Source organism: Lepidochelys kempii, chromosome 1 (assembly GCF_965140285.1).
Source record: "Lepidochelys kempii isolate rLepKem1 chromosome 1, rLepKem1.hap1, whole genome shotgun sequence".
In the NCBI taxonomy this organism is placed as follows: Eukaryota; Metazoa; Chordata; order Testudines; family Cheloniidae; genus Lepidochelys; species Lepidochelys kempii.
Genome location: NC_136380.1, coordinates 28,401,849 through 28,429,784, shown reverse-complemented (window position 1 = coordinate 28,429,784; position 27,936 = coordinate 28,401,849). Strand labels below are relative to the sequence as shown.

General features: G+C 43.6%; 1 protein-coding gene across 1 annotated transcript; it reads left to right on the top strand.

The window, feature by feature from the left end:
* The first annotated feature begins 7,396 nt into the window (after positions 1-7,396).
* LOC140905634 (high-affinity choline transporter 1) lies at positions 7,397-21,364 on the top strand. The gene is made up of 8 exons (XM_073329139.1): positions 7,397-7,574; positions 9,519-9,632; positions 14,515-14,670; positions 15,148-15,296; positions 17,272-17,415; positions 17,828-17,981; positions 19,079-19,296; positions 20,888-21,364. The coding sequence occupies exons 1-8, from the start codon at positions 7,397-7,399 to the stop codon at positions 21,362-21,364; spliced, it is 1,590 nt and encodes a 529-aa protein (XP_073185240.1).
* Positions 21,365-27,936: the final 6,572 nt, after the last annotated feature.

Here is a 27,936-nt window from a genome sequence, read left to right as displayed (position 1 = left end):
CTTTTTGTAATCTCTTTGTTACAAGTTCTCCTGCATTAGAGGTGTTTAATGTAACCTGTATGTTCTCATGTAGATCACTATTTGTTTGTCTTATCCACCATGGGATCATCTGTTTTACGAATATCTGTAAATATTAAATATTATTCTAAAGGTGTTTTCTAGTTTGATTTGTGCTAGGGTAACCAGATGTCCTGATTTTAAAGGGACAGTCACGATATTCAGGGCTTTTTCTTATGTAGGCATCTATTCTCCCCCATCACATTTACTATCTGGTCGCCCTAGATATTGATGGGAAACTTGGCTGTGATCATCTCCAAAGGGAGCTAGGGGACTGAGTAAGAACACAGTCCCCTGGGGTTTGCGTGTGTCTAGAGCTCAAGCCTTGAATAGCGTAGCTGAAGTTGACGTACTTACAGCTACTTACCACGGTGTCTTCACTGCAGTAGGTCAACTGCTGATGCTCCCCCATCGACTCCGCCTACGCTTCTCACTCCGGTGGAGTACCAGGGTCGACGGGAGAGCGCTCGGCGGTTAATTTATCACGTCTTCACTAGACGTGATAAATCATCCCCGGCTGGATCGATCGTACCATCCCCTCCATAAACTTATCAAGGTCAGTCTTGAAGCCAGTTAGGTTTTTTTCCCCCACTGATCCCCTTGGAAGGCTGTTCCAGAACTTCACTCCTCTGATGGTTAGAAACCTTCACCTAATATCAAGCCTAAACTTGTTGATGTCCGGTTTATATCCATTTGTTCTTGTGTCCACATTGGCACTTAACTTAAATAACCCCTCTCCCTCCCTGGTACTTATCCTTCTGGTGTATATATCTGTACTATGTTTTGTTAATAAACTATGTTGATGGAGTAGAGGTTGCATGGAATTACTGGGGACCCAAGAGGGAAACTGAGGCAATGAGCCACCTACTGGCCTGCCCCAGGCCACACATTTACAATACAGACCAAAGTGGGGGCGTGTAATCTAGAATTTATGGAGCAAGTGCTCAAGAAGATAACCAGATGCTTTGCATTGAGCATATGTGCACATTACAATGGAGGATAGGTGCCTCAGGTCAAATGGTAAGGATATATCTGTCTACATTAGGCGTTTATTATTCACTTCTCAGTGTCGTATCTCAGCACTCTATATAAAAGACTGAATAAAAGCATGTTCCATTCTGAATGGACTATACTTTTCTTGCTAGGCTGAAGCTCACCCACAGCTACATTAAGACTCGGAAATGCACTTGGAGAAAATAAAAGTTCCTAGAAGTGATTTGAGTCTTATGATTATTTATTAGTGATTTGGGCCTTATTCAATTCTATGGTCTGCACTGTACAGGAGATCAAACTAGATGATCACAATGATCCCTTGGGGCCTTAGACTCTATGATGTCCTTCTATTAACGGAACGTCAACCAGGAAGACTAATGCAGTCTCTATGCCATACTCAAGCCTCAAACTATACTGAAAGGGGCCAGGAACACCAGATATTACCCAAGCTGCGAGTTTCAGCGCTGTAACGTGCCGGTATAGACAGTGCACCAGCGCTGGGAGCTGCACCCCTCCAGGAGGTGGGTTTTTTAGAGCGCGCTTTAACGTTACCAGTGAAGACGTGCCCTTAGTCGAGAATTCTTGATTTAAGACCCCAATGCTTTCTTCTTTTCTGTTTAACTCTGAATATAGGCGACTCCTCTGTAGAAAGACTAAACAGAAGAACAGTGTGTATCTCTTCTTGAGTCTTTAATTTCGCCAATTTAGAAAACTTACTGTTTTATCATTTCTGTCCCTAGAACTTTCTTCTTCTCTCTCTTTGTGTCTTTGAGTGATATAAAGTTCCAAAATGTGTAGCCAATTCTGGTTAATCATCGTGTTTTACATATTTCTACAAACAAAAATGTGTTCTTATCATAGTCAGTCACTGCTGTCTTGGAGGCAAAAATCTGCATCTTCCTCCACTGTTTTTAGAGGGGCCCTTCCTTGTCTACTTTCTATTTGGACCTCAGATACATACCAACATGGTTTTCAAAGGACTAGACAGTTGCATGATGGTGTGTACAGCATCTGTAGCTATATAAGCCAGGCTACAGTTACAACAGCAATCATTCCTAATGTTTCAAGGCATAAACTGATCACTTACTTCCATTTAGGATCTCAAAGAACTTTATGAACATCAATGAATTACGCCTCATGGGAAGAGGGGAATAAATTTAATTCTCAATTTTATAGCTGGGAAAACTTGAGGCACACAGAACTGAAGTCACTTATCAAAGGGCACAGGCACACAGAAAATCAGTGGCAAAGCAGGGAACAGAAAGACTATCTTTTTCCTTTCAAATAGCTATGTAATATTACACAATTAAGTACATTATGGGAAGGTTATGTCTTCCTCTGAAGCAATTAATCTTGGTCACTGTTGGAAGCAGGATGTTGCTGGAATACATGAACATTGGTCTGTTCCAGTATTGCAAATCCTATGTTCCTACAATGTTTATTACTGACAATAAAACGTGTCGGGGTGCAAAGCCATCACTTGTGTGACAGCAATGAGGATGTTGTTACTGACTTTTAAACACATAAGATTTGTGTAGTGAGAAGCTCAACATATATCTCTGCTCCTCTGTGAGAAAAACATGACTCTGAAGCACTGACTTGTAGTTTATAATACAGTTGAACTTAAACAAGGCTTGGAGGCCAAATGTGGGTGGCCCAGACTGGTAATGGATATGGAAATGTCACCTGTAGGTCGCTGTGTCAAATTCAGACTAGCTCAGAGCTGACAGAATGTTCCTGCCATCCAATAGTTGCCTTGTGAAATGGATGTGAGGTCTCAGTCCAGTTCTTAGTAGTGGATAGGTGTCCAGATCTTAAAAATCATTATCACAATTAATGCTAATTGCCTAAGGTAATGACTTTACTTAGGGCTAAATTATGCCCTCCAAGGCACACACGCACATTGACTTCAAAAGATTAAAATCTGGCCTTTAATTTGACAAATTAGTTCACATTTCTACTGCTCTTTGAAAATGTAAATTGCTGTACAAATGCTAAGTATTCTTATGCAATAGACCCCTCAGCAAGCAAATCACCTGTGACTTACTTTTTCTCCTTGAGAGGCAATTTCATCCCAGCACAATGTGTTTCTCAGTTACATTTTTTTTTTAAACCTCACCTCCAATAACTACATTTTTTTCAGTTGTGTGTATGTACCAAACCCCACTGTGTGGCCAGATCCTTTAAATAAAATCTGCCTAGAGACAGTAAAAGTAGTAACATTAGGTCCTTAGCCCTCTCACTAAAAGTAGATCTTTGAGAGTTGTGTGAGTATATATGACTGTTCTACATGTGAACCAAATCTAAACAGTTACCATGCATGAGCACAGTAGTCACTTTTCCCACAAAGAAGTACTCATTGCCTTTTTTAAAAAAGGGTTAAAAGGTCACCTCTTGATTAAATAGAAAGGGAGGACGATACAGTACTTTAAATATTTTTTATTTGTTTTAAACATTAGCCACATTATTTATAGTCAGAAACCGCTCAGTTTAAGTTGTTTGAGGACATGGAAAGGAAAGAAAGTGTTTGGAGACCCCTCGGTTTTAATCTGGCCAGATGTGATAAAAACAGTCACTCTTGTTTGGAAAGCTGGTACAGCTCCAAGATAGAATGAATATTTACAGCTGTTTTATTAACGCCTAAGGCTCCATATCCTGCAATTGCCTCTGCTCACGGTCAGAGGCAGGGCCGTCCCTAGCCATTTTGGTGCCCCAGGCCTCTGCAGGGGGGACGGGGACGGATTGGCCCCAGGCCTCTGCGGGGGGGTGGGGGCGGGCGAGCTGGCCCCAGGCCTCTGCGGGGGTGGGCAGGAGCAGGCTTGGGGACAGGGGGGAAACCGCCCCCCAGCCTGAGCTGGCAGAGCGGGCTGGGGCCAGGTCTCTCCTCTTCCCGAAGCCCGTTGAGAGCAGGGTATGCCCAACCCCGCATTCACGGGGGGGCGGGAAGTGGAGTGACCCAGCCCGAGCCCGCTCCGCTCTGCTCCCCTGGCTCCCAGGCTTGGGCAGAGCAGCGGTGGGAAGACGCGGGGCTGGGGCAGAGCAGGGGCAGGGGCCATGGGGAAGAAGCAGAGCAGGGCCTGGAGCAGTATGCAGCTGCCTAGGGCACCAGGAAATTTGGTGCCCCACACTTCCTCGTGCCCTACACAGCTGCGTACTTTGCATATGGGTACGGACAGCCCTGGTCAGAGGAATCAAAGGCAGCTGAAAGATCTAAGAGAATCAGCCTGGACATTTGATTGTCCACCATGACCAGGAGGACATCATTACCCAGCATCACCCAGCTTATGCAGGGACAGCTGGCCCACTGCCCTTGTGAAGCAAATCACTGAAAATTAGAGTTGGCAAAAAAATTTCCATCAAAACTGTTTTTCAACAGAAAAATGGGGGTTTGATAAAAATTTTCTATTAAAAGTGGCTGCTTTCTGTCGAAAATTTAGATTTTTTTGTTGAAAATCTGAGCACCTAAAAACCAAAAAATTTCATCCAAACACAGAAATATTTTGATTTGCAAATGCTGCAGTGTAGTTCAGTTGCCTCATATTCCAATTCTCTTCTAGGGGCTGGGCTCCCTGTCCAGACTACATCTCCCATGATGCACCATGGTCAGTACTCCCATGATGCACTGCCTCCACTCTCCAAAAAGGGGATCATGATGAACAGCTCATAGAGAACAGGAGCTTGAGGCGCACAGACTACAGCTCCCACAAAGTACTGTGACAGCATTTCTAAATTAAAATATTTCAGTTTTGGCCAAAGTTTTCAAGTATTAAAATTTGCACCAAAACTAATTTCCATGGAAAATTTAGACTTTTTTTTCCATTTTCATTTTTCAATGTTTTCCAGGGTTGAGGAGACATTTTTAAATCAGCTCCGACAAAAATCTTCTCCAGCAGCAAGTCTAGTGTTTTCTTGTTGGCTTTTACCATATAGGAAGGATATGAATTCAGCTCCCAGCTTATTTTATCTCTATATTTGGCAATAGTGCAATTGCTATGACAAATTGGAGAGGGTTCAGAGAAGAGCCAGGATAATGAACAAAGAAGTAGAAAACACACTTTGTAGTGATAGACTAAAGGAACTCAATCTATTTAGCTTAACAAAGAGAAGATTAAGGGGTCACTTGATTACAGTCTATAACTAACTCCCTGGGAAACAAATATTTAATAATGGGGTCTTCAATCTAATAGAAAAAGGTATCACATCATCCAATGGCTAGAAGTTGAAGCTAGACAAATTTGGATTGGACATAAGGTATACATTTTAAAAAGTGAGAGTAATTAACCATTGGAACAACTTACCAACGGTCCTGGTGGATTCTCCATCACCGACAATTTTTAAATCATGATTGGATGTTTTTCTAAAAGATATGCTCTAGGTCAGGAATTATTTTGGGGAAGTTCTATGGCCTGTATTATGCAGCAGGTCAGACTAGATGATTACAATGGTCCCTTCTGGCCTTGGAATCTATGAATCTAGAAGTTATGTTTAAATACAGCAAATACAACTTCGTGACACAGAATTTAGATTTAATGCCCACACAGGTTGGATCTTGGTGACTTATCCAAAAAGTAACATGAAAATTCTTCACAGCAAGAAAAACTCGACTTAGTAAACAAGAGAAGACAGCCCACATTCACCAGGCTATTCATGACCTGGAACAGTTTCACTTTCTAGGACTTTGCAGATGCTATCGTGAATGTGAAAGTTAGTGCCTCTTAGTAACATACCACACTGAAAATGTATATTTAAAATGTACAGTATTTCTCACCTAGCTTTTTATACATTTAGGGCCAAATTCTGATACTCTTATTCAGGCTGAATAGTACCTGATTTTAATAAGATCACTAAAAGACTACAGTACTATTCGGTATCAGAATTTGGCCTTTAGGCTTTTTCTTTTTTAAATGAAAACAACCACACTATTTCTATTTGTACAAATCCCCCTGTCAGATTGAAGCAAAGTTTACACAAATCTTGCTTCCTCTGCTATTTCTAATGAATTTTTCATATTACAGTTTGATGTCAGATTCATCTGTTTTGTCAAAAATGTAGTTAAAAACCTCTCATATAATTGCACTTTGAACGCGTCTCTCGCTCAAACAAAATGTTTGCTGTTAGATTAGAATTTTTGGGCCACAAACCCAGCAGCATGAAGGACCTTGAACTGGCTTTCATTCTGCAATCAGGACAGCTTCATACTGCTTCCAGAATGTTTTGAGAACACTGTACACAGAGGGATTGCTGATGGACTGTTTACAGAATGCTATAATAAAAAATAAAAAAAACCCCAAGGTTCTCCCCAGGTCTTTCTCTTCAAGACTCTCCACATCCGCAATCAATGTACGTTAGTTCTTAGTGTGTATTGTTAAACTAAAGGTCATCTTTGAGCTGTGCCATGTGAGTTTCACAAAATTGCTGCCCCTTGATCTCTGCATGAGGTGATGTATTTGGAAGAAACTGTTAAGATGTTTCGGACTTATAAATTCCAGCTAAGAATGCAAATGAAGGACTGTTCAAAAAACAATCTTTGATATGATCCTGGCATCAAGGATCATATCTCAGTGGACAGAAGGAGAAAGACTGAAAGTCTACTGCCCAGAGCAGAATTTCAGCCACAGATCAACCAAAACGCTGACATCTAAACTATATAAATTACTCACATCCTACTGTGTAAGAGGTTCCTATTGGAGGTTCATTATCTGTTTGAAGGACAGCTTCTTAAATTTATCAAAGAAAGATTTCTCTTTCTAATTACCTGAGAAACATTCTAATAGGAGTTAGTTAAATACAGCCTCCAGAGAAACAGCTGTGCTACCTGTTATTTTATGGTATGGTACAACACTGTCTGCACCCCTGCCTGCCTTTATCAATGGAACTGATGTGAGCTTGATTTGAATAAGGCATTGCTACTCATTCAGTTGATCATTGATTTTTTTCTTTCCTGAATTTCTTTTTATTATAATGATTTTTTTTTATTTCAGTCAACTTTGTTCAGACAAGAGTCTCATCCACATATATTCTGACCTCGTAACAAGAACCAAGCAAAACGGATACTGATTATTCACATGCCAATGCATATCATACAAAATATTACATTTCCCCTCATTGATATCAGACTGACATTATACAACACATAAATGCTTATTTGCCTGAGTCCCCGTCCCTTATCTACCCCACCCTACTTCCACCCAGAAGGCAGGATTGGATATTTCCTCAAGAAGGGTGGAGACTGAAAGACATAGCATCCAGTACCTTGACCAAAATTTTGGCTCATAATTCTTTTTGGTACTGTGTGAGCACTACTGAATCCATATTCATCTCTGTGGTCCAGAATAAACTGCAGAAAATGGCTCTGAATATACCTGGCTTGGTAGCTTTAATTGTGTTTTATGCAATAACTTTAGCCATTGGAATTTGGGCTTCTTGGAAAAGCAAAAAGGACCAGAAGAAAGGGAAACCAAGTGAGATGATCATAGTGGGGAGCAGGAACATGAATTTTTTCATTGGATTATTCACTGCAACTGGTAAGTGTTCTGAAAGGAAATCTGTTTATCTTATTAAAACATTCAGGTTGAGCTTTTCTCATTCACAACATAAATTTGTTCTTCTAAGTCTGGGATATGGAAGTTTTATTAGCATTGTGGGCCAGATTGTGCCAGCCCTACTCACACTGAGCAGTCCCTAATGTCTTGAGTAGTGGGACTCCCTCAGGAATATGATACTACTCAGGAGGATAGTATGTGGTGCTAATTTAGGGCAAGATTCTGCTACCTTCACTCGTGTTGAATACCTTACTTTTTGTGTGGGATATGGTGCTGCTCATCATGAGTAAGGCTATCAGAATCTGCCTATAAAGAAGGATGTATATATAGTTCTTTAAAGCATTTACACACTATGCTTCTGACACCTCTTCTATTTCTTCTGTGTTTTCCCATCATCAGAGATTTTTCCCTCTTACCTATCAATAGGGGAATGCTGTCCCAAGTGACATTTGTCTGGCCAGCAGATTTGCTTGGTTTTAGTCTAAGCTGAAGACTCACTTTTTTGAATGTAGTATGTGCTTGACTGTTGTTTTAAGGGATTTATTTTCTTAAGCACACATTTGCTATTGTAAAGGACCATGATACATGGGAATTATGTTCTATAAATTATTAAGGAACAATAAATGTAACGCTATTTGCTCTTGCTATCTGCTCCAGCCAGTGTCTACCATTAACAAAAATAGAAATAAAAATAAACCTATTCTGAACATTAATGAGTTTTCCATGCAAATGTAGCTATTCACTTTGAGTATCACCTCTTCAGAATTTTACCCAGGCCAGGTCTACACTGCAATGTTTTGTCAGCATAGCTATGTCGGACAGGGGTGTGAAAAAACCTCATCCCCCAGCCAACACAGCTATGCTGGCAAAACCCCCGGAATAGATTCAGCTATGCTCTGGTTAAACTTGGATTTATGCTGGAAATGGCCCACCTTGATTATCATACACATTGTAAGGAGAGTGGTCAGTTGGATGAGCTATTACCAGCAGGAGAGTGAGTTTGTGTGTGTGTGTGTTGTGGGTGGGGCGGGGGGGAGAAAACCTGGATTTGTGCTGGAAATGGCCCACCTTGATTTTCATACACATTGTAAGGAGAGTGGTCACTTTGGATAAGCTATTGCCAGCGGGAGAGTGAGTTTGTGTGTGTGATTTTTGGAGGGAAGGGGTGGGGGGGTGAGAGGACCTGGATTTGTGCTGGAGGTGGCCCAGCTTGATTGTCATGCACGTTGTGAGGGGAGTGGTCACTTTGGGTGTGCTGTTGCCAGCGGGAGAGTGGGTTTGTGTGTGGGGGGGGGGTGAAAAGACCTGGATTTGTGCTGGAAATGGCCCAACTTGATTATCATACACATTGTAAGGAGAGTGATCACTTTAGATAAGCTATTACCAGCAGGAGAGTGGGGTGGGAGGAGGTATTGTTTCATGGTCTCTGTGTATATAATGTCTTCTGCAGTTTCCACAGTATGCATCCGATGAAGTGAGCTGTAGCTCACGAAAGCTTATGCTCAAATAAATTGCTTAGTCTCTAAGGTGCCACAAGTACTCCTTTTCTTTTTGTGAATACAGACTAACATGGATGTTACTCTGAAATCTGTTGCCATAGCTAATGTCATCCAGGAAGGTGATGTTACTATCCCGGCAGAAAAATTCCTGTCAGTCTACGCTGCATCCCCTGTAGGGGCTTTTGCCAGCATAACTGTATCCACAGAACCTGTGTAGTGTAAACTAGCCTTTAGGGTCAGATTCTGATAAATGTGATAGTAAATGTGAAGTAAAAAAAATCTGGAGTAAATGTGAGTGTGAGTAAACACTCACCAGTGTGAATAGAGGTTCACAGTCTGGCTCTGGACTTTTCAATATGTTTTATGAGAGTAGTAAGGCAATATATGTCTCATCACTATTTCTCCTGCCCCCCCTTTTTTTTTTCAGCAACCTGGGTCGGAGGAGCATATATCAATGGTACAGCTGAAATTGTCTATCTTCCCACAAGAGGACTAGTGTGGGTCCAGGCGCCAATAGGATTTGCTTTGTCCCTTGTTATTGGTAAAAAAAAACAAAAAAAAACCCCAAAAACATGTTATAAATCTTTTTTTTTTTAATCCAATGTTATGGATCTAAAAAATGCAGACTCTCCCAGTGTTGACCGGGTCTTTTCCCTGCTACCCAGAACACACAGGTTCACAGACAGACTCTTGAGCTGAAGAAGTATGTCTTTTATTTGCTGATTCAATGAGAGATCAGTCCACCAAAACATGCCACAGCATAGGGTTAAATGCTAGCGCATACCCACATTCAGGTGCTCGCCTTAAATATATTGTTACAAAATTAGTCATTATAGATATAAACACTTTTCTGCCTAACACTAAGATTAGTTTGCTAACTCAGTTGTTTACCTGATCAGGTTGTTGACCAAGCTGTTCCCCTGATTGAACCAGTTGTTCATCCGATTGAAGTGCTGGCTCAGCTTTTCACTTGGCTGTTCTCCCTCCCTGCCAGACAAGCAGGCATCTTTTCATATGTCCCAACATCTACAATATACATTCTACATATTATGTGTTCTACACTCAGATAACTGTCAAATACTCAGGCTGTTTAAATTATTCTGAATGAAGTGTCAGATAGTGGACATCCCAAAAGTGATATAATTGGCCTTTATCGGACTATGTTCTGCATACATACAATAGATTCAGGATGAGAATTCAAGGGATTAATAATTGGAGGATTAGGGCCTAAAATGCAGAACTTAATGGGGCCCTGTGCAGATGCAGAGATTCACCTGCATGAGACAATCTACATCAAGAGAATCTTATTTGTGTGTTTTGCTTGCATGTGATAGTCTGTGAATACTGTTTTTCTCCAATATCCTTTTGGAAGTAGGAACATCATGCCCTCAACAAAATGTAATTCTTTCTTTGAAATGTTTGTGGAGCTAAAAAGTATCACCATGATTTCCCCACCAAAATACATTCTCCTAACACCCTAAATCTCAATGCATGTTTGCTACAGAAGACCTAGCCAAGTCCCTTAGTGGACAGTCACCAGTCAGCTGTAATTGTACCAACTTTGGAGCCCATGTGCTTCCAAGCCAGCTGGATCTGGTCAGCATCCAGTCACTGCTTCTAACTCTGGGCCTCTCAGAGTATGTCTACACAGCAATGTAAGCCTAAGATTAGTGGGACTCAAGTTGACCTGACTGAACCTTGGGCTTGAGCATTTACATGGCATTTCAACTCGAGATTAAGGATTTTCTGACCCCTGGTGCGCTCACTTGTAACACTGATAGACCCCGGTCATCGGGATTGAACCTGGGATCTTTGGAGCTAAATACATGAGCCTCTACTGCATGAGTTAAATGCCATATGGCCCTTAGCTAAGGCTGTAGAGCAGACTCATTAATCTCTCTCTCTAAGTGGTCTCGGTCCCACTACATATGGGGTTCTCAAACTTTTATACTGGTGATCCCTTTTATATAGCAAGCCTCTGAGTGCGACCCCCTCCCTTATAAATTAAAAACACTTTTTAATGTATGTAACACCATTATAAATGCTGGAGGCAAAGCGGGGTTTGGGGTGGAGGCTGACAGCTCGCAACCCCCCATGTAATAACCTCGTGACCCCCTGAGGGGTCCCAACCCCCAGTTTGAGAACCCCTGCCCTAGATGGGACAGAACACCACACCCAGGAGGTGTATGAGTTACACACACGCGCGCACGCACACACCTGCTGTTGACTAATGCTGGCTATTGGCGGGGCTCAGGTGCCCATAAGGATCACATGAGTACATAAGCTGCATAATTAGCTTATTTGGTGGCTGTCTCAGTAGAATGACTGGGGTTTGAGAAGGCTTTGTACTGAACTACCATCTAACCAGACAACTAGGCTCTTCACCAGTTTAGGCTGAGTCAGGAAAAGGCCCATGTGCAGCTGTTCTGAGGAGAATTCACACATCAGGCTCCCCGGCTGTCAAACTATGAAAGTGAAACTTCGCAATTCTTAATTTCTGAAATGGAATGTTCAGTGAAGGTGTTTTCCTTTGGCTGGTTTTTTATTTACTTTTGTCTGTCTGTTTCGAAGTTTGACATAAAAGGCAGGTTTCAGAGGAAAAACACTCCAGCCCGGCTGGCAGCAGAGCAGTGAAGTGCATCCCTGTGTGCTCCAGCACCTTCCAGGATCCCTTATCCCTGCCCCGACGCGCCCTGGGAGGCAGGGATAAGAGATCTCTGGGAGGCTGTGGGGAAGTTTGGGGGCTGGCTCCCACTCTCTGCCCTGACAGCACACACTGCCTGGGCACTCTGCACATGCAGCCCCCGGGGGGGGCGGAGAGCAGGGTGGAGACCAAGCAGCAGCCCTGCAGGGAGCGGGAGCGGTCAGGGTGTTGAGGGTCATCCTTCCCCGGCCATGCTGAGCTGCGAGTTCTGCTCCCCCCCCTCTCTGCAGGGCAGTTGCTTGATCCCTGCTCTTCTCTCTAGGGCCCTGCCTTCCCTAGGGTTGCATGTCCAGTAAACAAGGGGTTAACCTGCTGATTCGACCTGCTGCCATTTGCAAAGGGAGGTGCAGCTTCCATTTGCAATAGAGTGCAACAGATGGCATCACAGATCGTCGGCATAGAGAAGACTAACGAAGTTGCCCGAAGGAACTCTGGGATACATTCGGAGGACTGCCGGGACCCGAGTCAAGCTGGGACCCCGTGCACAAAGGAAAGCAATAGGGCTTGAACACCAGGTCCCATAGCCAGCTTAATGTTTGCCTGGATCCTCCAGCCCTGCAGGGTCCTGGGAACCTAGCTCCGAGCCCTTGGTTAGCACAATTGGTATGTGGATGCAAGGGAGTTAGATTTGAGCCCAGGCTTAAGCCTAGGCTTACGCTGCTGGGTAGACATACCCTAAGGCCCACTACTGGGTACAGAGCTCTTGTCTGGCCCCCTCTGTGGGTGCTCTGGATTGTAATTTAACTCTTTAGGGACACATGGCAAGTAAAGTAAGGAACACGGGCTTTGCTCTGGAGTTTTTAAAATCACAGTAAGCTTTGCTGTCAAAGCATACAAGAGTTACAGATCTCTAGGAAAACAACAGGAGCCTGAATGCTCGTTTCCCTGTGTCTATGCTCATCCTTTCTTGTGAGTCCTTAGGCCTAGTCCATGTGTCAAGCAGGTAGGCCCCATGGGCTCTGTTTTTCAGCAAGAGAGTGAGAACCAAGAGCAGATCTTGCATTTAAATAAGGTTTCAGTCCCCTTTGTCACGTTATCTACTGACCAGCCTCATGATCTCAGTCAGGTGGTTGAAGTCCTACTCCCCTGGGAGACAAACTGGGAGAACCAGTTTCCTTTAACCTGGCCACTGGTTTCAGCAAATCCAGTGTTCTGACAAGCACCACTGATGACTCTTGTGTTAGTTGCTTCAGGGAGGCGCCCTGCATTACAATAAGCTGCCTTGGTCTGTTCTTGGCATCTCTAGGCAGGCACAACTACACACTCCAAATGCAAGTCACATTCTTCAAAATGGCCGTTACAATGTCAAGGGCAGGTCACAATTAGATACAGCCATACACCAGCCCATCACATAAAGCTGGAGTAGTGGGTGTGCAACAGTGCCATTTGCGGGCAGCTTCCCCCGGAAGCATGTAGTAGGAATTTAGCAGAATCCTACAAGTAGAGACAAGGAAGAGCTGCTCTTACACTGGGAAATATCTGCCCTGTGAAGAGCACTATGACTTTGATCCAATGCCCACTGAAATCAATGGAAAGATGCCTATTGACTTCCATTTCAATCAGGCCCTAAAGCAGTAGCCTATGGGCACAGCAACCCTTTCTCACATGAGTAATCCTTACCAACACAAGAAGCCCCATTCAGAGACTGCAGGTCCAGTCCAGCACCCATTCCTCATGTCAGTAATCCCCAGACAAGTAGTCCTGTAGGCATCAGGATTTGGCACTACATACATTCATCAATTTTAATGGAACTACTTGAGTGAGGATTGCTGATATGAGGAAGGAGTGTAGGACTGGGCTCAGTTCATGAGGTGCTGACATTAAAAACAAGATAATTTAATTTTGGAGGAGGCATAGGGGAGCTGCACGTTTCATTGTATGTAACTGAGGGCAGCATTTATCTCAGTATGTTGCATGGCACCTAGCATTCACAAAATCAAGGACAAACCTATTGCCTTATATTGACCAAAGCACATGGGCGGCGGGTAGCATAGGCAGGGAAGGCTGTGCCTCCCCAAAGAGCCTGGTGTGGCCTCATCCACACTCTGCCCAGAAAGCCCCCTCTTGCTTGCTCTTGTCCTTCTCCCTTGGCCCCAGCCCAGCTGGTCACTTGTCTTCAGGGAAGCAGGCTAGGGCTGGGGCTGGAGCTAGGGTTAGGGTGGCCGTGGCCTGCCAGCAGCCTGGACTTGGGGTGACTGGGGCTGCCCAGCACTGAGGGGCCCTCGGGCACTGGGGCCGCACTGCCCAGTGCTGAGGGGGGAGGATGCCAGAGCTGGGACTGTCCGCCCTGTGCTTGGGGGCGCTCGGGGGTTAGGGCTGGCGGACATGGAGAGGGTGGGGCTCTGGGATCCAGTGGGGCCTCAGGCAGGCGCTAGCCTCCCTGAGCCAGCGGGTCACCCACTGCCCATGCCAAAGTGCACTTTTTTCAGATGATGTAAGACCCTTTACAGTGAAAACTCCATAGGGCCTTGCATTGCCTGAAGAAGATGGTTACTGATGAGAAGTGCACTTTAAAAAGCTTAGTAAATGTGGATATTTAATGAGGTGATCAGCTGATGGACATTTTAACGGGGAACATTAGCAAATTATTGCAGTGTGACCAGTGAACATTGACTAATGCTGGCTTTAATACAGATATCATTTAGAACAAGAGGACAGTTCTGACAATTTCTTAGGAGATGTGTATAAAATTCAATGACAATATTATAATTTCTGATAGGTGGCCTCTTCTTTGTAAATCCAATGAGATCCAAAAATTATGTGACAATGATGGATCCTCTCCAAGAAACATACGGGAACATGATTGGAAGCCTTCTCTTTATTCCACCTTTAATAGGAGATATATTCTGGTTTGCAGCTATTCTTGCTTCATTAGGTAAATATATTTGCTCAGCATTTGTATTTGATAGAAAGATGATGTAGCGAAGACAAGGGAAAGACAGCCATGGATAGCTCTGCTTTACACCACCTTTTGCGGATTATGTGTTCATCGCTAATTCATGAAACTATATTATTTATTCCCTTTCCTAATGTTTCTTGTGCATGTTTAAAGTAAAACTGATAGAAATATAAAATTCACATTTCCATAGTACTAGGTAATGATGTGTATTTATTTACTATCATCCTGATATTATAAATGAGGAAACTGAAGTGCAGAGAGCTGAAGTGACTTGGCCAAGGTCACAAAGTAAGTTGGTGACAGCACAAGAAATAAAACTCTGGAATCCTTGGCTTCTAGCCAGGTGCACTAACCGCTAGACTACATTGGTATCATTTAACAACTTATTTGTATAATAAGAAACTTGCATATATAAGACCTGTTATGATTGTTCAAAATTGTCTTTGTCTGCAGGGGCAACAATGAGAGTCATTTTGGATATTGGAGGCTATTTGGCCATAATCATATCGGCATGCACTGTTATACTCTACACTTTACTGGGAGGGCTGTACTCAGTTGCATACACAGATGTGATACAGCTGATTTTTATTGTGCTCAGCCTGGTAAGTTCAATGCATTTCTGTGTTATCCGTTTTCTCAAGATTTCATAATCAAAGATGAGAGACAAAATTCCTCTCGCATTTTCACCAGTCTCAGTCCAAAGAAGGTCCATTGACACTGGTCTCAGACCCCAAAGCTCTACTTTAGGTGTAAAAACAAAAAGGCCCCAGGACTACATAAAGCCAGTTTTTCAACTCTTACTTGGGTTGAGTAACACTTACTCATGGGTGTAGTCTACTGTCTATTCACATGAGTAAAGATAGCAGAATCTAGCCCATAATTTTCTTGGCTGGAAATAAACAAAACCCAAGAAGACGGTTATCCAAAAACACCAATTAATTTAAATAAAGCAACCATGCTCTTAACTACACGATGCAAGACCCAAGGCGTAATTCTTCCAGTTTACTCTGCACTGATTAGGCCTCACTGGAGTATTGGGTCCAGTTCTTGGAGCCACATTTCAGGACAGCTGTGGACAAATCGGAGAAAATCCAGAAAAGAACAACAAAAATGATTAAAGGTTCTGAAAACATGACCTATAGGGGAAGATTGAAAAAGTTGGGTTTGTTTAGTCTGGAGACGAGAAGGCTAAGATGGGACATGGTAACAGGTTTTCAAGTACATAAAAGGTTGTTACAAGGAAGAGGAAGAAATTTATTCTTGTTAATTTCTGAGGATAGGACTAGAAGCAATGGGCTTAGATTGCATCAAGAGAGGTTTAAGGTTGGACATTAGGAAAAGCTTCCTAACTGTCAGGGTAATTAAGCACTGGCATAAATTGCCTAGGGAGGTTGTAGAATCTCCATCATTGAAAGTTTTAAAGAGTAGGTTGGACAAACACCTGTAAGGGGTGGTCTAAATCAGTGGTTCCCAAACTTGTTCTGCCGCTTGTGCAGGGAAAGCCCCTGGAGAGCCGGGCCGGTTTGTTTACCTGTCGTGTCCGCAGGTTCGGCCGATCGCGGCTCCCAGTGGCTGCAGTTCGCTGCTCCAGGCCAATGGGAGCTGCTGGAAGCGGCGGCCAGTATGTCCCTCCGCCCGCGCTGCTTCCAGGAGCTCCCATTGGCCTGGAGCAGTGAACCACAGCCACTGGGAGCCGTGATCAGCCGAACCTGCAGACGCAGCAGGTAAACAAACCGGCTCGGCCTGCCAGGGGCTTTCCTGCACAAGTGGCAGAACAAGTCTGGGAACCACTGCTTTAGATAATATTTACTCCTGCCTTGAGTGCAGGGGACTGGACTAGAAGACTCTTGAGGTCCCTTCCAGTCCTATATTTCTATGATGACCATGCAGATGAAGGACAGGGCCCAAGAATGGGGGAAAACAAATTACTCTTTGCACCTCCTTTGTGCCTGGTGCACAGCTGAGAATGTGCTCAATCTCTCTGTGTCTGAGTTTATCCAACATTACAACAGTGACAATAATTCATATTTGGTGGCCCTTTCTGATGGACTCTCTTTTTCCTGTTACTAACAGAACATTGACATACCAAATTCTTGGCATAGAGGATATGATACATGGAGTGAAGATTTTAACCTTAATGCATTAGTGAATTACAGAGGGCTGGCACTAGGATGACCAGATATCAAGTGTGAAAATCAGGAGAGGTGGTGGGGGATCATAGGCACTTATATAAGACAAAGCCCCAAATATTGGGACTGTCCCTATAAAATAGACATCAGTCTAGCTGGCACTGAAAGGCCTTGTAGAACAAGAAGGAATTTGAATGAGCTTGAGGGAAATGCTTAGGGAAAAGGAGGGGGAATGAGATACAGGAACAGGAATAAAGGGTGGCATGAAATGAAGACGAGCAAGAGGAGGAGATAAAAGGGACAATTAGGCAGAAGGCTTGGGATGGTTGTAGGAAGCAGAAGTGGGAGAGGAGGAAATTAGAGCAAAGGCAAGGCCAAGGAGCTTGAATAGGCTATAGAAGTGAGAGGAAGTTAGTGAAGAGATTCAGTGTTTCCATTTTAATCCCAGTGGATCTGTGTCCCATTTGCCCTGCTCAACTCTGCAACAGAAAACATTTATTACACTGCTGCTCAGGAATCCTACCAAGCCCCTTGGATTGGGCAAGTACAAACAGAATATCTTGGAAGGTGGCTGGATGACTTCTTATATCTGGTAAGAAATCTTTCTTGGATTGGCTGGTGGGGTGGGAGATTGGACTGGGTGAATGGTTTCATCGTCCATTCCAAAGCCAGTCCACAGAGTTGGCAAAAGACTCATCCCTGAAACAAAGGCCACCGCACACCAAACTTCAACTCTCTGCTCCCAAGCATCCAGGTGCTAAGAAAGAATCACAAAAAAGGCATTTTTCAGAGGCCACATTCTCAGGAAACAGCTGGACCATTCTGGCTGAACTTTTAAAACAGTTAAAGTTTGTTAAACGTATAAGCAACTGAAACTAAGCTCTTATAATGGTAAGTGTCAGATAATCTTGATAACAGAAGGTGCTACTAGCCCTACCAATAAATAAAATAATACTAACAGGCATGGACCGTTGTCTCACTGCATTAACATTTGAATGTTTCAGATTCTTGGAAGTATCCCATGGCAAACTTATTTCCAACGAGTTCTCTCAGCCTCCTCACCAAGACAAGCAAGGCTCATTTCCTATCTCTCTGGATTGGGGAGCTTTTTAATGGCCATTCCCTCTGTGCTCATAGGGGCCGTAGCAGCATCCACAGGTAAAACTAAATCATGTGGCTTTAAGAAATGTACTTTTTTGCTCAAGGTTTAAAATCAGTGGCCAAGATTATTAAAATGGGGCCTAAAGATAGGACTACGTTGTCCTGATTTAGGCACCTAAGAAAGCAGCTGGTTTCAGTGCTGAGCATCGAGTAGCTTTTACTGACATCAGTGGGAGTTGCTGGACGTTTAGCATTTTTGATACTCAGGCCACTTATTTAGGGGCCCGAATCAGAATGCTGGAGCCTTCCAGCTTCTGATTCAGGTATTCAAATACCGAATATCTATTTAAAATGTTTTATGTTAAATAAAGGGGCTGCCACGTTTCTATTCTGTGCACAGTACAATACATACTCTTGAGTGCAAAAAGGGAAAAAAAAAGACCAATAAAACTTATTTTCCCTCACTGCTTTATACTCACGATCTTTACTGCGTTGTGTCGGTATCATTTGATCATGTTCAGGGGAGAAAACGCTCAAAGGAATTTAAAGATTCAGTGGTAAAACAAAAACAAACTCCTCCCTCCTCCTTCCCCTCCAAAAAAAATCTCAACCCTGGTTGGAGCAGGATCAAGCTCTTGTGGAAGTAAATAACTTAAGAGTCAGAAAAGAATTTGATACTTACGGGCTAAAGCTGTCAGAGAAATCAGTGCAAAGACCCCATCTCTGAGCAATCTATGTCTGGAGGGCGGACAGACCTCTCAATGCCCTGTTCCCAGAAGCAGCAGAGGGGACACTCTTGCAGGCACATTGTGCCCTGGACCAACCATCCCTCCAAGTGGTTGACTCAGTTCACTGCCAGTTTACCCAGCAGTATTGGGCCATTGTGGCCCTTACTTGATGCATAAACCAGTGTTAGGATTTGGCATTAACAACATATACATACTTTCTAGCTAGGTTTCCAAGGACTTTCAGCTCTCATGCTTCAGGATATACACTGATCACCAATTGGAGTCAGGAAACAACATAATCTAAGTTCTAGAACACAGTTTTTAACTGCGGAAGGATGGCTCTTTGTAGAAATACAGCTCTGAAGGCAACAAAAGCATGAATTAAATATTTAATTCTTCGCCTCCTTTTTTTGTTCTGTGTTCAAGACTGGAACCAGACGAGCTATGGTCTTCCAACACCAGTGGAGAGAGGAGAGTCAGCCATGATACTGCCATTGGTGCTGCATTATCTCTGCCCAACCTACATTTCCATTGGCGGCTTGGGAGCGATCGCTGCTGCCGTCATGTCTTCTGCAGATTCAGCCCTTCTCTCTGCCAGCTCTATGTTTGCACACAACATCTACAGAAAAATTCTTAGGAAACAGGTGACAGATTCACCACTAGTATTTACAGCGGGGAGAAACTACTGAAAATCTGTGCAAAATTTTTGCCACCATTTCAGGTGTCTGATTTCAGATTCCCAAAATTTCAACTGTTTGTCAAATTTAGGGAAACTTGAATTTTCACATGACATTTGTTCTCCCCAGTACAGCACTGCTGTCTGCTGGAAGCCCGGAGATCCCAGACTTGAACATTTGTCTGTCATGACTGGGATATGTGACCTTGTCCAAGTCATTTAGGCCCAGATTCTTAAAGGTATTTAGTAAATTGCTGTACTCAGCATTGCAAGGCCCAACTGATTTAGGAGCCTAATCTAATTTTCAAAAGTGATTTAGGCCCTTAAGAGTCTAAATCCCATCGGCTGTCAATGGTATTTTGGCTCCTAATTGCTGAAATCCTTTTGGAAAATGAGATTTGGTTAGGTGCTGCAACACTGAGCACAGCAATGCTCAGTGCTTAATTTGTAAAGAAAGAGGTGCTCGGCTTCAAGCAATTAGGTGACGTGTCTCAAGCAATTATTTTACATTCTTAATTGATGCAGCAAGCCCAGAGGTGCTGGGGCTATGAACGGCCAAGCCTAGAGATGTCAGGGCTCAGCCCTGGCAGAAATTCATAGATCACACCTCCATATCTCACAACAACAGGACTGATTCATGCTTTAGCAGACTGTATATTATTGATACAACACAGAGAGACTGATCCCGCTCCCATTTCGGCAAATGGGAGTTTTACTATAGACTTCAATATAGCTATAGCTTCAAGTCCGTAAAGGTATACAAGTCAGAAGTGGTAACAGAATCCAAGAGCTAGTGATTCCCATTCCTCTGGTCAACAGGCTAGCCCATGCTGCCAAAGTCAAACTGGGTTTTGCAAAAGCACCAGAAGCTTGCAGAAATTCTCTAAACTCAAAATGGCAAAATAAATTATTATGGGTATGGTAACTTTGGCTTGCAGGGCACGGACTGCTGGGCTGCTTTATTGCTGTGTAGACTTTCAGATTCAGGTTGCAGCCTGGGTTCTAGACCCTGTGGGGTAGGAGGATCCTAGACCTCAGGCCCCAGCTCGAGCCTGGAAGTCTACACATCAATGAAACAACCCCACAGCCTGAGCTCCACGAGCTTGAGTCAGTGGGCATGGGCCAGCCACGGGTTTTTCTTTGCTGTGTAGACATACTCTATGTTGCTCAGCTCCCGTATTTGATAATAAGTTCTTACTATATATTTTACTATGTACTTTTTTATTATTATTAGCTACTCTAATTCCAAAGATGTATTTCAAAATGAACATGGCCCAGAGATTTGAATGTAGAGTTTTTCTAAGTCAAGACTAATTCAAATCCAGCCCAGGTTGGTAATAGCTTCTGATGGGCCAAACCAAAATTCTAGATCCAAATACCTCTGAACGTAGGTGTATTCAAAATCTGGATCCAGAACTAAATTCTTCAGCTGAAGTCTATTTGTAAAATTTGGATCTGGATATTATTTATCTGATCATTGTAAACTTGAGATTGGATTCAGGATCAGATTAAAAATGAGCCAGTGATGATTTCTACAACAATACTCTCTTATTTTACAGGCTACGGAGAAAGAAGTTGTCTCTATAATGAGGGTCTCCATGGTGGTTTTTGGGGCAGCAGCTGCAGGCCTGGCTTTTTACTTCCATTCTATTTATGATCTGTGGTTCTTGAGTGGTGAGCTGGTGTACGCCCTTCTCTTTCCCCAGCTCTGCTGCGTCCTCTTCATTCCCAACACCAACATATATGGCTCAGCTGCTGGATTCTTCTTCGGGTTCCTGTTAAGGCTGCTGGCAGGGGAACCTTCCCTGAAAATCCCCCCTATAATCCACTACCCAGGCTGCTCCCTTGTGGACGGCGTCTACGTTCAGCTGTTTCCTTTTAAAACCTTCACCATGCTTCTCACTTTGGGGACTATTGTCGCTGTTTCATACCTGGTGGCGTTTTTGTTTAAGAGAAACATCCTCCCTCGCAGGTGGGATGTTTGCAGTGTAATAAAAGAAAATGGTGCATTCACCCACCCGCCCTGCGCCAGTTAGGAGAACAGGTGAATTTACAAGCACCTATGCTACTAGAGAATCATGATTAAATGCAGGGCATCACTGAGCATTCTGCAGTTAAGTTAGCAGGTTAATGACATTTCTTTTCCAGTCTTCTCTCGCCAGTCATGAATTATTTGGTAGATTCACAAAGAAAACAATAATTCCATTTGCACTATAAAAAGGAATGAAGTCAGAATATGCAACAATTTAAGGGCATCTGGTGAAGGAACTTGATCTTGCAGTGGTTAGAATTGTTAATATAATGAAATAACACAATGCTTCTGCATGTTCTTGGTACTAGGAGCTTGAAAAATGCAGTAGGGATGAGAGGTTACAAAGTGAGTTGCCACAGATGTGAACTTCGTATGTGACACCTCCACATCACACAACAAAGGGGACTGATTGATCCTTTAACAAATTGTATTTTATTCATAAGACACACACAGGCTGATCCTGCTCCCATTGCAGCAAATGGGAATTTTACTACAGACTTCAATGGGGATAGCATCAGGTCTATGAAAGTATATAGACAAGTATGCTACCTTTTGAATTTGATATAGTCCCCAGTGAAATGGCAAAGCCATCTGTTGGGGGAGAGATCAGATGCAGAAAAAAATAAGTCACCCACTACTTTTACAATGCATAGATTATATATTGGACCAACCAGGCTGTTGAAATCAATACTTTACATTAGCTAGACTGAATTTTACAGACGTATGGTTTAATCACAGTTTAAACAGAAGTCTGGAAGCCGGAAATTCCTGAGTTCTATATAAGCCTTTGCCAATGACTTCCTCTTGTGGTCTTGGTGAAGTCATTTAAACTATGGTCCCCAGTTTTATTATCTGCAAAATGGGGATAATGGCCCCAATTCAGAATCTCACTTAATCACATGCTTACCTGTAAGCAACTGAGCAATCTTATCTCTGTTTAACAAAGGACTTCAGCACATGCTTAACTTTAAGCACGTGAGCAGTCCCTCTGACTTCAGATTTTGAACGTGCTGAAGTGCTTTGCTGAACCAGGAATGACAATACTTATCTACATCACATGAGGTGGTGATGATTAATTAGCTAAGGTATGTAAAGAGTTTGAAGATGAAAAGTTTTAAGTAAGGATCCACCCACTCCAGCTTTCACTGAAGTCATTCAAAACTGCCAGTGATTTGAGTGGGAGCAAAATTGTGTTTGTACACTGATTTGAACATAGAAGGCACTAGACATGGATAATTACCATTAAATCTCGGTTACCATATAAAGATACAAACATATTACCCAAAAAAAAGGTAATGTAATTGACACAATCTCAATCCTTAGCCTTACCACTGAGCCTGCTAACCATCCTGGTGGCTAACATGGACAGTTGACGCATGTCAACTAGGATCTATATTTAGACCAACTCTTTGTGTATAGGTTCTCTGAACATCAGTCACATAAGCATTCTTCATCATTACTAGGGCCCTACCAAACTCACAGTCCATTTTGGTCAATTTCACAGTCATAGGATTTTTAAAATTGTAAATTTCATTATTTTAGCTATTTAAATCTGAAATGTCATGGTGTTGTAATTGTAGGGATCCTGATCTAAAAAGGCATGGTTATTGTAGGGGGGGGGGGTTGTGGTACTGTTACTTCTTACTTCTTCTTACTCCTTACTTCTGCACTGCTGCTGCTGGTGGCGGCTGCCTTCAGTGCTGGGCAGCTGGAGAGCGGCAGCTGCTGGCTGGGAGCCCAGATCTGAAGGCAAAGCCACGGCCAGCAGCAGCAGTGCAGAAGTAAGGATGGCATGGTATGGTATTGCCAACCTTACTTCTGCAATGCTGCTGGCGGGATGCTGCCTTCAGAGCTGGGCATCTGGCCAACAGCCACTGCTCTCTGGCCATCCAGCTCTGAAGGCAGCATAGAAGTAAGGGTGGTAATACTGCAAACCCCCCCCCCTAAAATAACCTTGTGACCCCCTCTTCAACTCCCTTTTGGGTCAAGACCGCCAATTTGAGAAACGCTGGTCTCCCTTGTGAAATCTGTAAAAGGGTAAAAATACACAAAAGACCATATTTCATGCGGGGGGAGACCAGATTTCATAGTCCGTGGTGCATTTTTCATGGCCATGAATTTGGTAGGGCCCTACTCATTTCTGATCTTACTGGATTGGAAAGACAGCCGTAGAGGTAAAAGTCTATTACCAACTTGCTGCACCATCTACTTCCCATTTCTGTGATCCCAGCCATGATAAAGTTATGCTACACAGAGAAAAAGTTTCTTGGGAAGAGACCTCTTCCTTAGTTGTTATTAATATACAGTCTTAAAATGCAAATAACATTTTTGTGACCAAGTGCTATTGATTATCATCTTAGTTTACTCAGACAAAGTCTGCAGTGTCATAGCTTAAACTGCATAAACAATTGGACCTCTCTGAACCTAACCCAAACCTTCACAGACCTGGCCTCCAACCTGATCATGTCTTTCCATATTCTCTTTCTAATTTGCTGTTGATAAAGAAACAAGGCTTGTGGCCTAGAAACTTAACTTTCTCTTCTAGTAGGGAATTTGAAAAAGCTAGCCAGGTAATATTACTATTTACATGGTAGCTCCTAGGGGCCTTAGGACCCTCATTGTGCTAGGGACTGTAAAGACATAACTAAGAGGTGGCTCCTGCCCTCAAGAGCCGTGTAAGCAAGGTATCTTACTGCAAATGAAGACTTAAGCAAATATTCCTGGTGCTTTTGTGAACTAAGGGACTTTACATCCACTTATAGCCTGCAATTGCTATTGAAGAATGTCAATCAGTGGACACAAAGAGCTAATTAGACTTGCCAGTCTTGTCACAATCTGCCTAGATGGATGAGCAAGAGGCGAAGCGGGACAGAAGAGGAAGTAGACTGAAAAACTACCAGATGAACCATATCTGATGGGAGTTTTTTATGCTCTCTCTTGGCTTGTCTGTTTTTCTTCAACCCAAAATGAATCATCCTAACTGTGGAAAATGCTTTGAATGGAGGAGATTTGCTCTAATTAAGATACCAAACTGCATGGGTGTTTTTAGTTTCCTTTAGAAAGCAAAAGAATCCAGGCTTTAAGATCCACGTAAGTTGTGGTTAGTATCAATTCAAAGCTACACTGGGAGCCAGTTAGGCTGCGTGTTAACTAAAATACAATCATCATGCGAGGACCTGTCATTCTGATTGCAAGATAAACTCTCTCACCCAATTCTAATGATCAGGTTTGCAGTATTGCCAACCCCAAATCATGACTGGCTTAAAAATCATCAGAGTTAAAACAAAAGCTTTTCACTGCAACCACGAAGACTAGAAATTTACTTTTTAAACAAAATTAAAGTTGGGGGGTCTCATGTAGTCACATGACTCCAGTAGCTGGGGTTTTAGGAAAAAACACCAAACATTGTGAGACTTGCAATAAAATGGTGAATCTTGGCAACTTGGGGACAGATCCTGGCATGTTATTTCCTTTCTAGACTCCACGGTTGCCTGTCCCTCATATGGAAGTTGGATCAGGTCCCTATATGGAGGATAGTTCCCACTAGCGACATTTGCTGCTTCTGCAATCACATGAAACTAGCAGCAGAAGGGCATCTGCTTTGAGCACCATTCCTTTCTGCTCTTTTCCTATTACACAAGACTTACCACCAGCATCCTGGCCTTCTCCATCCTCCCACAATAAGGGGAGAGTACCTTTTGGCCCTAGTAGCCCACAAACTAAAGAAAAAAATGTAAACACTTAAAAACTTTTCCCACACCAGGTATCAAAGCTGACCAACTAAAACCACATCTAATGCCCTTCTGCCCAGCCCCCAGCTCTGCCTTGCTTTGCCCTGTGGGTACCCCTCCCCACAAACACTAATATGTTTAATGCTTTTATCCCAGTACCACATCAGGGTATGGTGTTGTGCACAGGCCTGTACTCTAAGTTGTCCAAGGTAACAAAAGTCCAACTCAACCTCTTACATACAATTGTTTATAAAAGTCAGCCACAGTTAAAGACAGCCAGCCTGAATTAGTCCAAACAGAAAGGTCTGCAGATACCACCCAAGGACTGTGATGAGATTATCTGTGGTAAACAAAAGGAGGGTGGAATTGGAAATGGGCCAAAATTGGTGTGTTGGAAATGAGGCCTAACGGTGGATGAAATAATGAGGGGATACGCCATTCTACCCACCACCCCCTTTTAAGGGCCTTACAAAAAAGAGACTTTGGAGGGAATTGTGATGCCAGGAGCAGGATGGTTGGACTGGAAGGAATGAGTTTTACCACCATGGCAGTCACCATCTCCTGGGACCCTGGGCAGAGGTGTCATTTCAGATAAATCTGGGGATTGGGGCGAAGCTGCATCAGCATAAAACATTTTATGTGAATAAATTGTAACCTGCAGAGTCTCCTCCACCCACCCACCCCAACCTCCCCCACAAAAGTGGAAGATATAATGGAGCACGCAGACTTATGAACAGTCTGGGAGGAGACAACTGCCCCCCCTTGCTTCATAGCAAATGACGCCTCAACCTCAGAATCCGTTGTAACACCATTGGGCCTTTATCGTCCTGAACTGAAAAGGCGTTCTGGTTAGACTGGGCCAGAGAGTGAGACCCAGATGACACAGTCACCTCCACCAGTTTTGGCTAAGTCCTGAACAACACCTGGAATGTGAGACTTGGGTTCCTGCCAGCCCCCCTCCCTCATGTGTCCTTTTCCTTCCCCACCTTATTCCTTCTATCATAGAATCATAGAATATCAGGGTTGGAAGGGACCTCAGGAGGTCATCTAGTCCAACCCCCTGCTCAAAGCAGGACACTGTTTATGAGGAGCCTGGCTTAGCCAGCCAAGAAAACTGCATCTTTTGCAACACTCCTGTGAGCCCATGACCAGAGAGGCAGCTAAAAGCACCACATTTAACAGCCTGATGCAAGTTTGCCAGATCTTGGGGTGTCTGAAAAGACAATACGCTGTACCCAGGCTTCTCCACCCTGAGGTTACAATTTAGAACTACAAGTCAGCTCCAAAGGTAGAAGCTGCATTTTCTATCTTTAGTGTTCTTTTCTCTCCCCTGCACAGGCGCTGGCTTCCTCCTTTCCCCAGGGGTGCTGAACCCCCGCTCAGCCCCAGGCCCCACCCCCACTCCACCCCTTCCCCCAAGTTCAAGCTCCCACCCTGCCTCTTCCCACCCCTGCTCCGCCCCCACCCCTTCCCACTCAGTTCTGTCCCCTCCACCAAGCATGCCCCGTCCCGGCTCCTCCCTCTCCCACCAGGGCCTCCTGCACGCTGCTGAACAGCTGATCGCGGAGGGCAGAAGGCCCTGGGAGGGAGCAGGAGGAGTTGATTGGTGGGACCGCCAACAGGTGGGAGGCCCTTGGGGGAGGGAGAGGGGAAGGAGCTGGCTGCCGGTGAGCGCTGAGCACCCACGGAGTCGGCGTCTATAGTCCCCGGCCTTTTGTGTGCGTTTGTCTTCAAGGAAGCAGGATCAGACTTAACAACAGCTCCAGCCTATCGCAATTAACTTTTTCTCTTTTCCTTCCAGAAAGGATCGTTATTACCACCTTTAGCACCCTTGAACATACTGTCAAATGGTGGTTTCCTTATATACAGTGGATACAACTACAGGGAAAGCCAATAAAGGATGCTGTTAAAATGAAAGCCTGACTTAATATTTTACATTTAAAATGCTTTTGCTGTTTTTCCCTCTTATTCTGTATATGTAATGAGGTAATAAAGATTTTAATGAAGTATTCACCATGGAACTAACAGGCCAAGATTGATGTACTCAAAACCCCGAACCTTGTTTAACTGTTTAGTGCTGTACAGTGACAGGGTCCATGTTAACACCTTTGACTCTCTGAGCCCATTTGCTCCACCAAAATTAACTCAACAGTGGCAACTGAGCTTTGTCCCTGTATGTGTTGCTAACATTAACCCCAATGCCCCTATGAAATTGGGATATTCGCTCCTTTACCCTGGCCCTGGCTAGGCTCCATCACAAATTCTTCCATCAACTCTTGTCTTAACTCCCTCGGCAAACATACACACCACTTCTGGAGACATTGACTATTCCCCCAATCAGTATAAAAGGTGTTGGGGCAAGATGTGAGGAATAAGACTCTACACCAACTCTTGGGCTGTGCATCCAGCAGTGGGCTACAAAGGGCTACATTTGCTTGGAATAAGCATTCATCTCTTTGGGGAAGGGGCTAGGTAGAAAGAACCATTAGCATGCTAGCACTGTGGTTTGGAGGTAGAACAGGGGCTGGCCTTGTAGTAGAAATCTGCTTGTTCTTACTGCAGTTCCATAATAGTTGCAGGGAGAACAGCAAACATGGAATTACCATGTCAGATTACAGCTATATTCAGAACACACACAGCACTTCACATTCATTAATTTTACAATGCTGGGTAAAAGCATAGTTACCCCTGTTTTACAGATAGGGAACCCAGGGCAAAGTGAGATTAAGTGGCATGGTGGTCACAGAACTAAGTGATGACACAAGCAGGACTAGAACTCAGCTCCCTGGCCAGTATCCATTTCACTGGATCACTCTGTGGCACATTTAGCTGGAAGGCAAGAAGA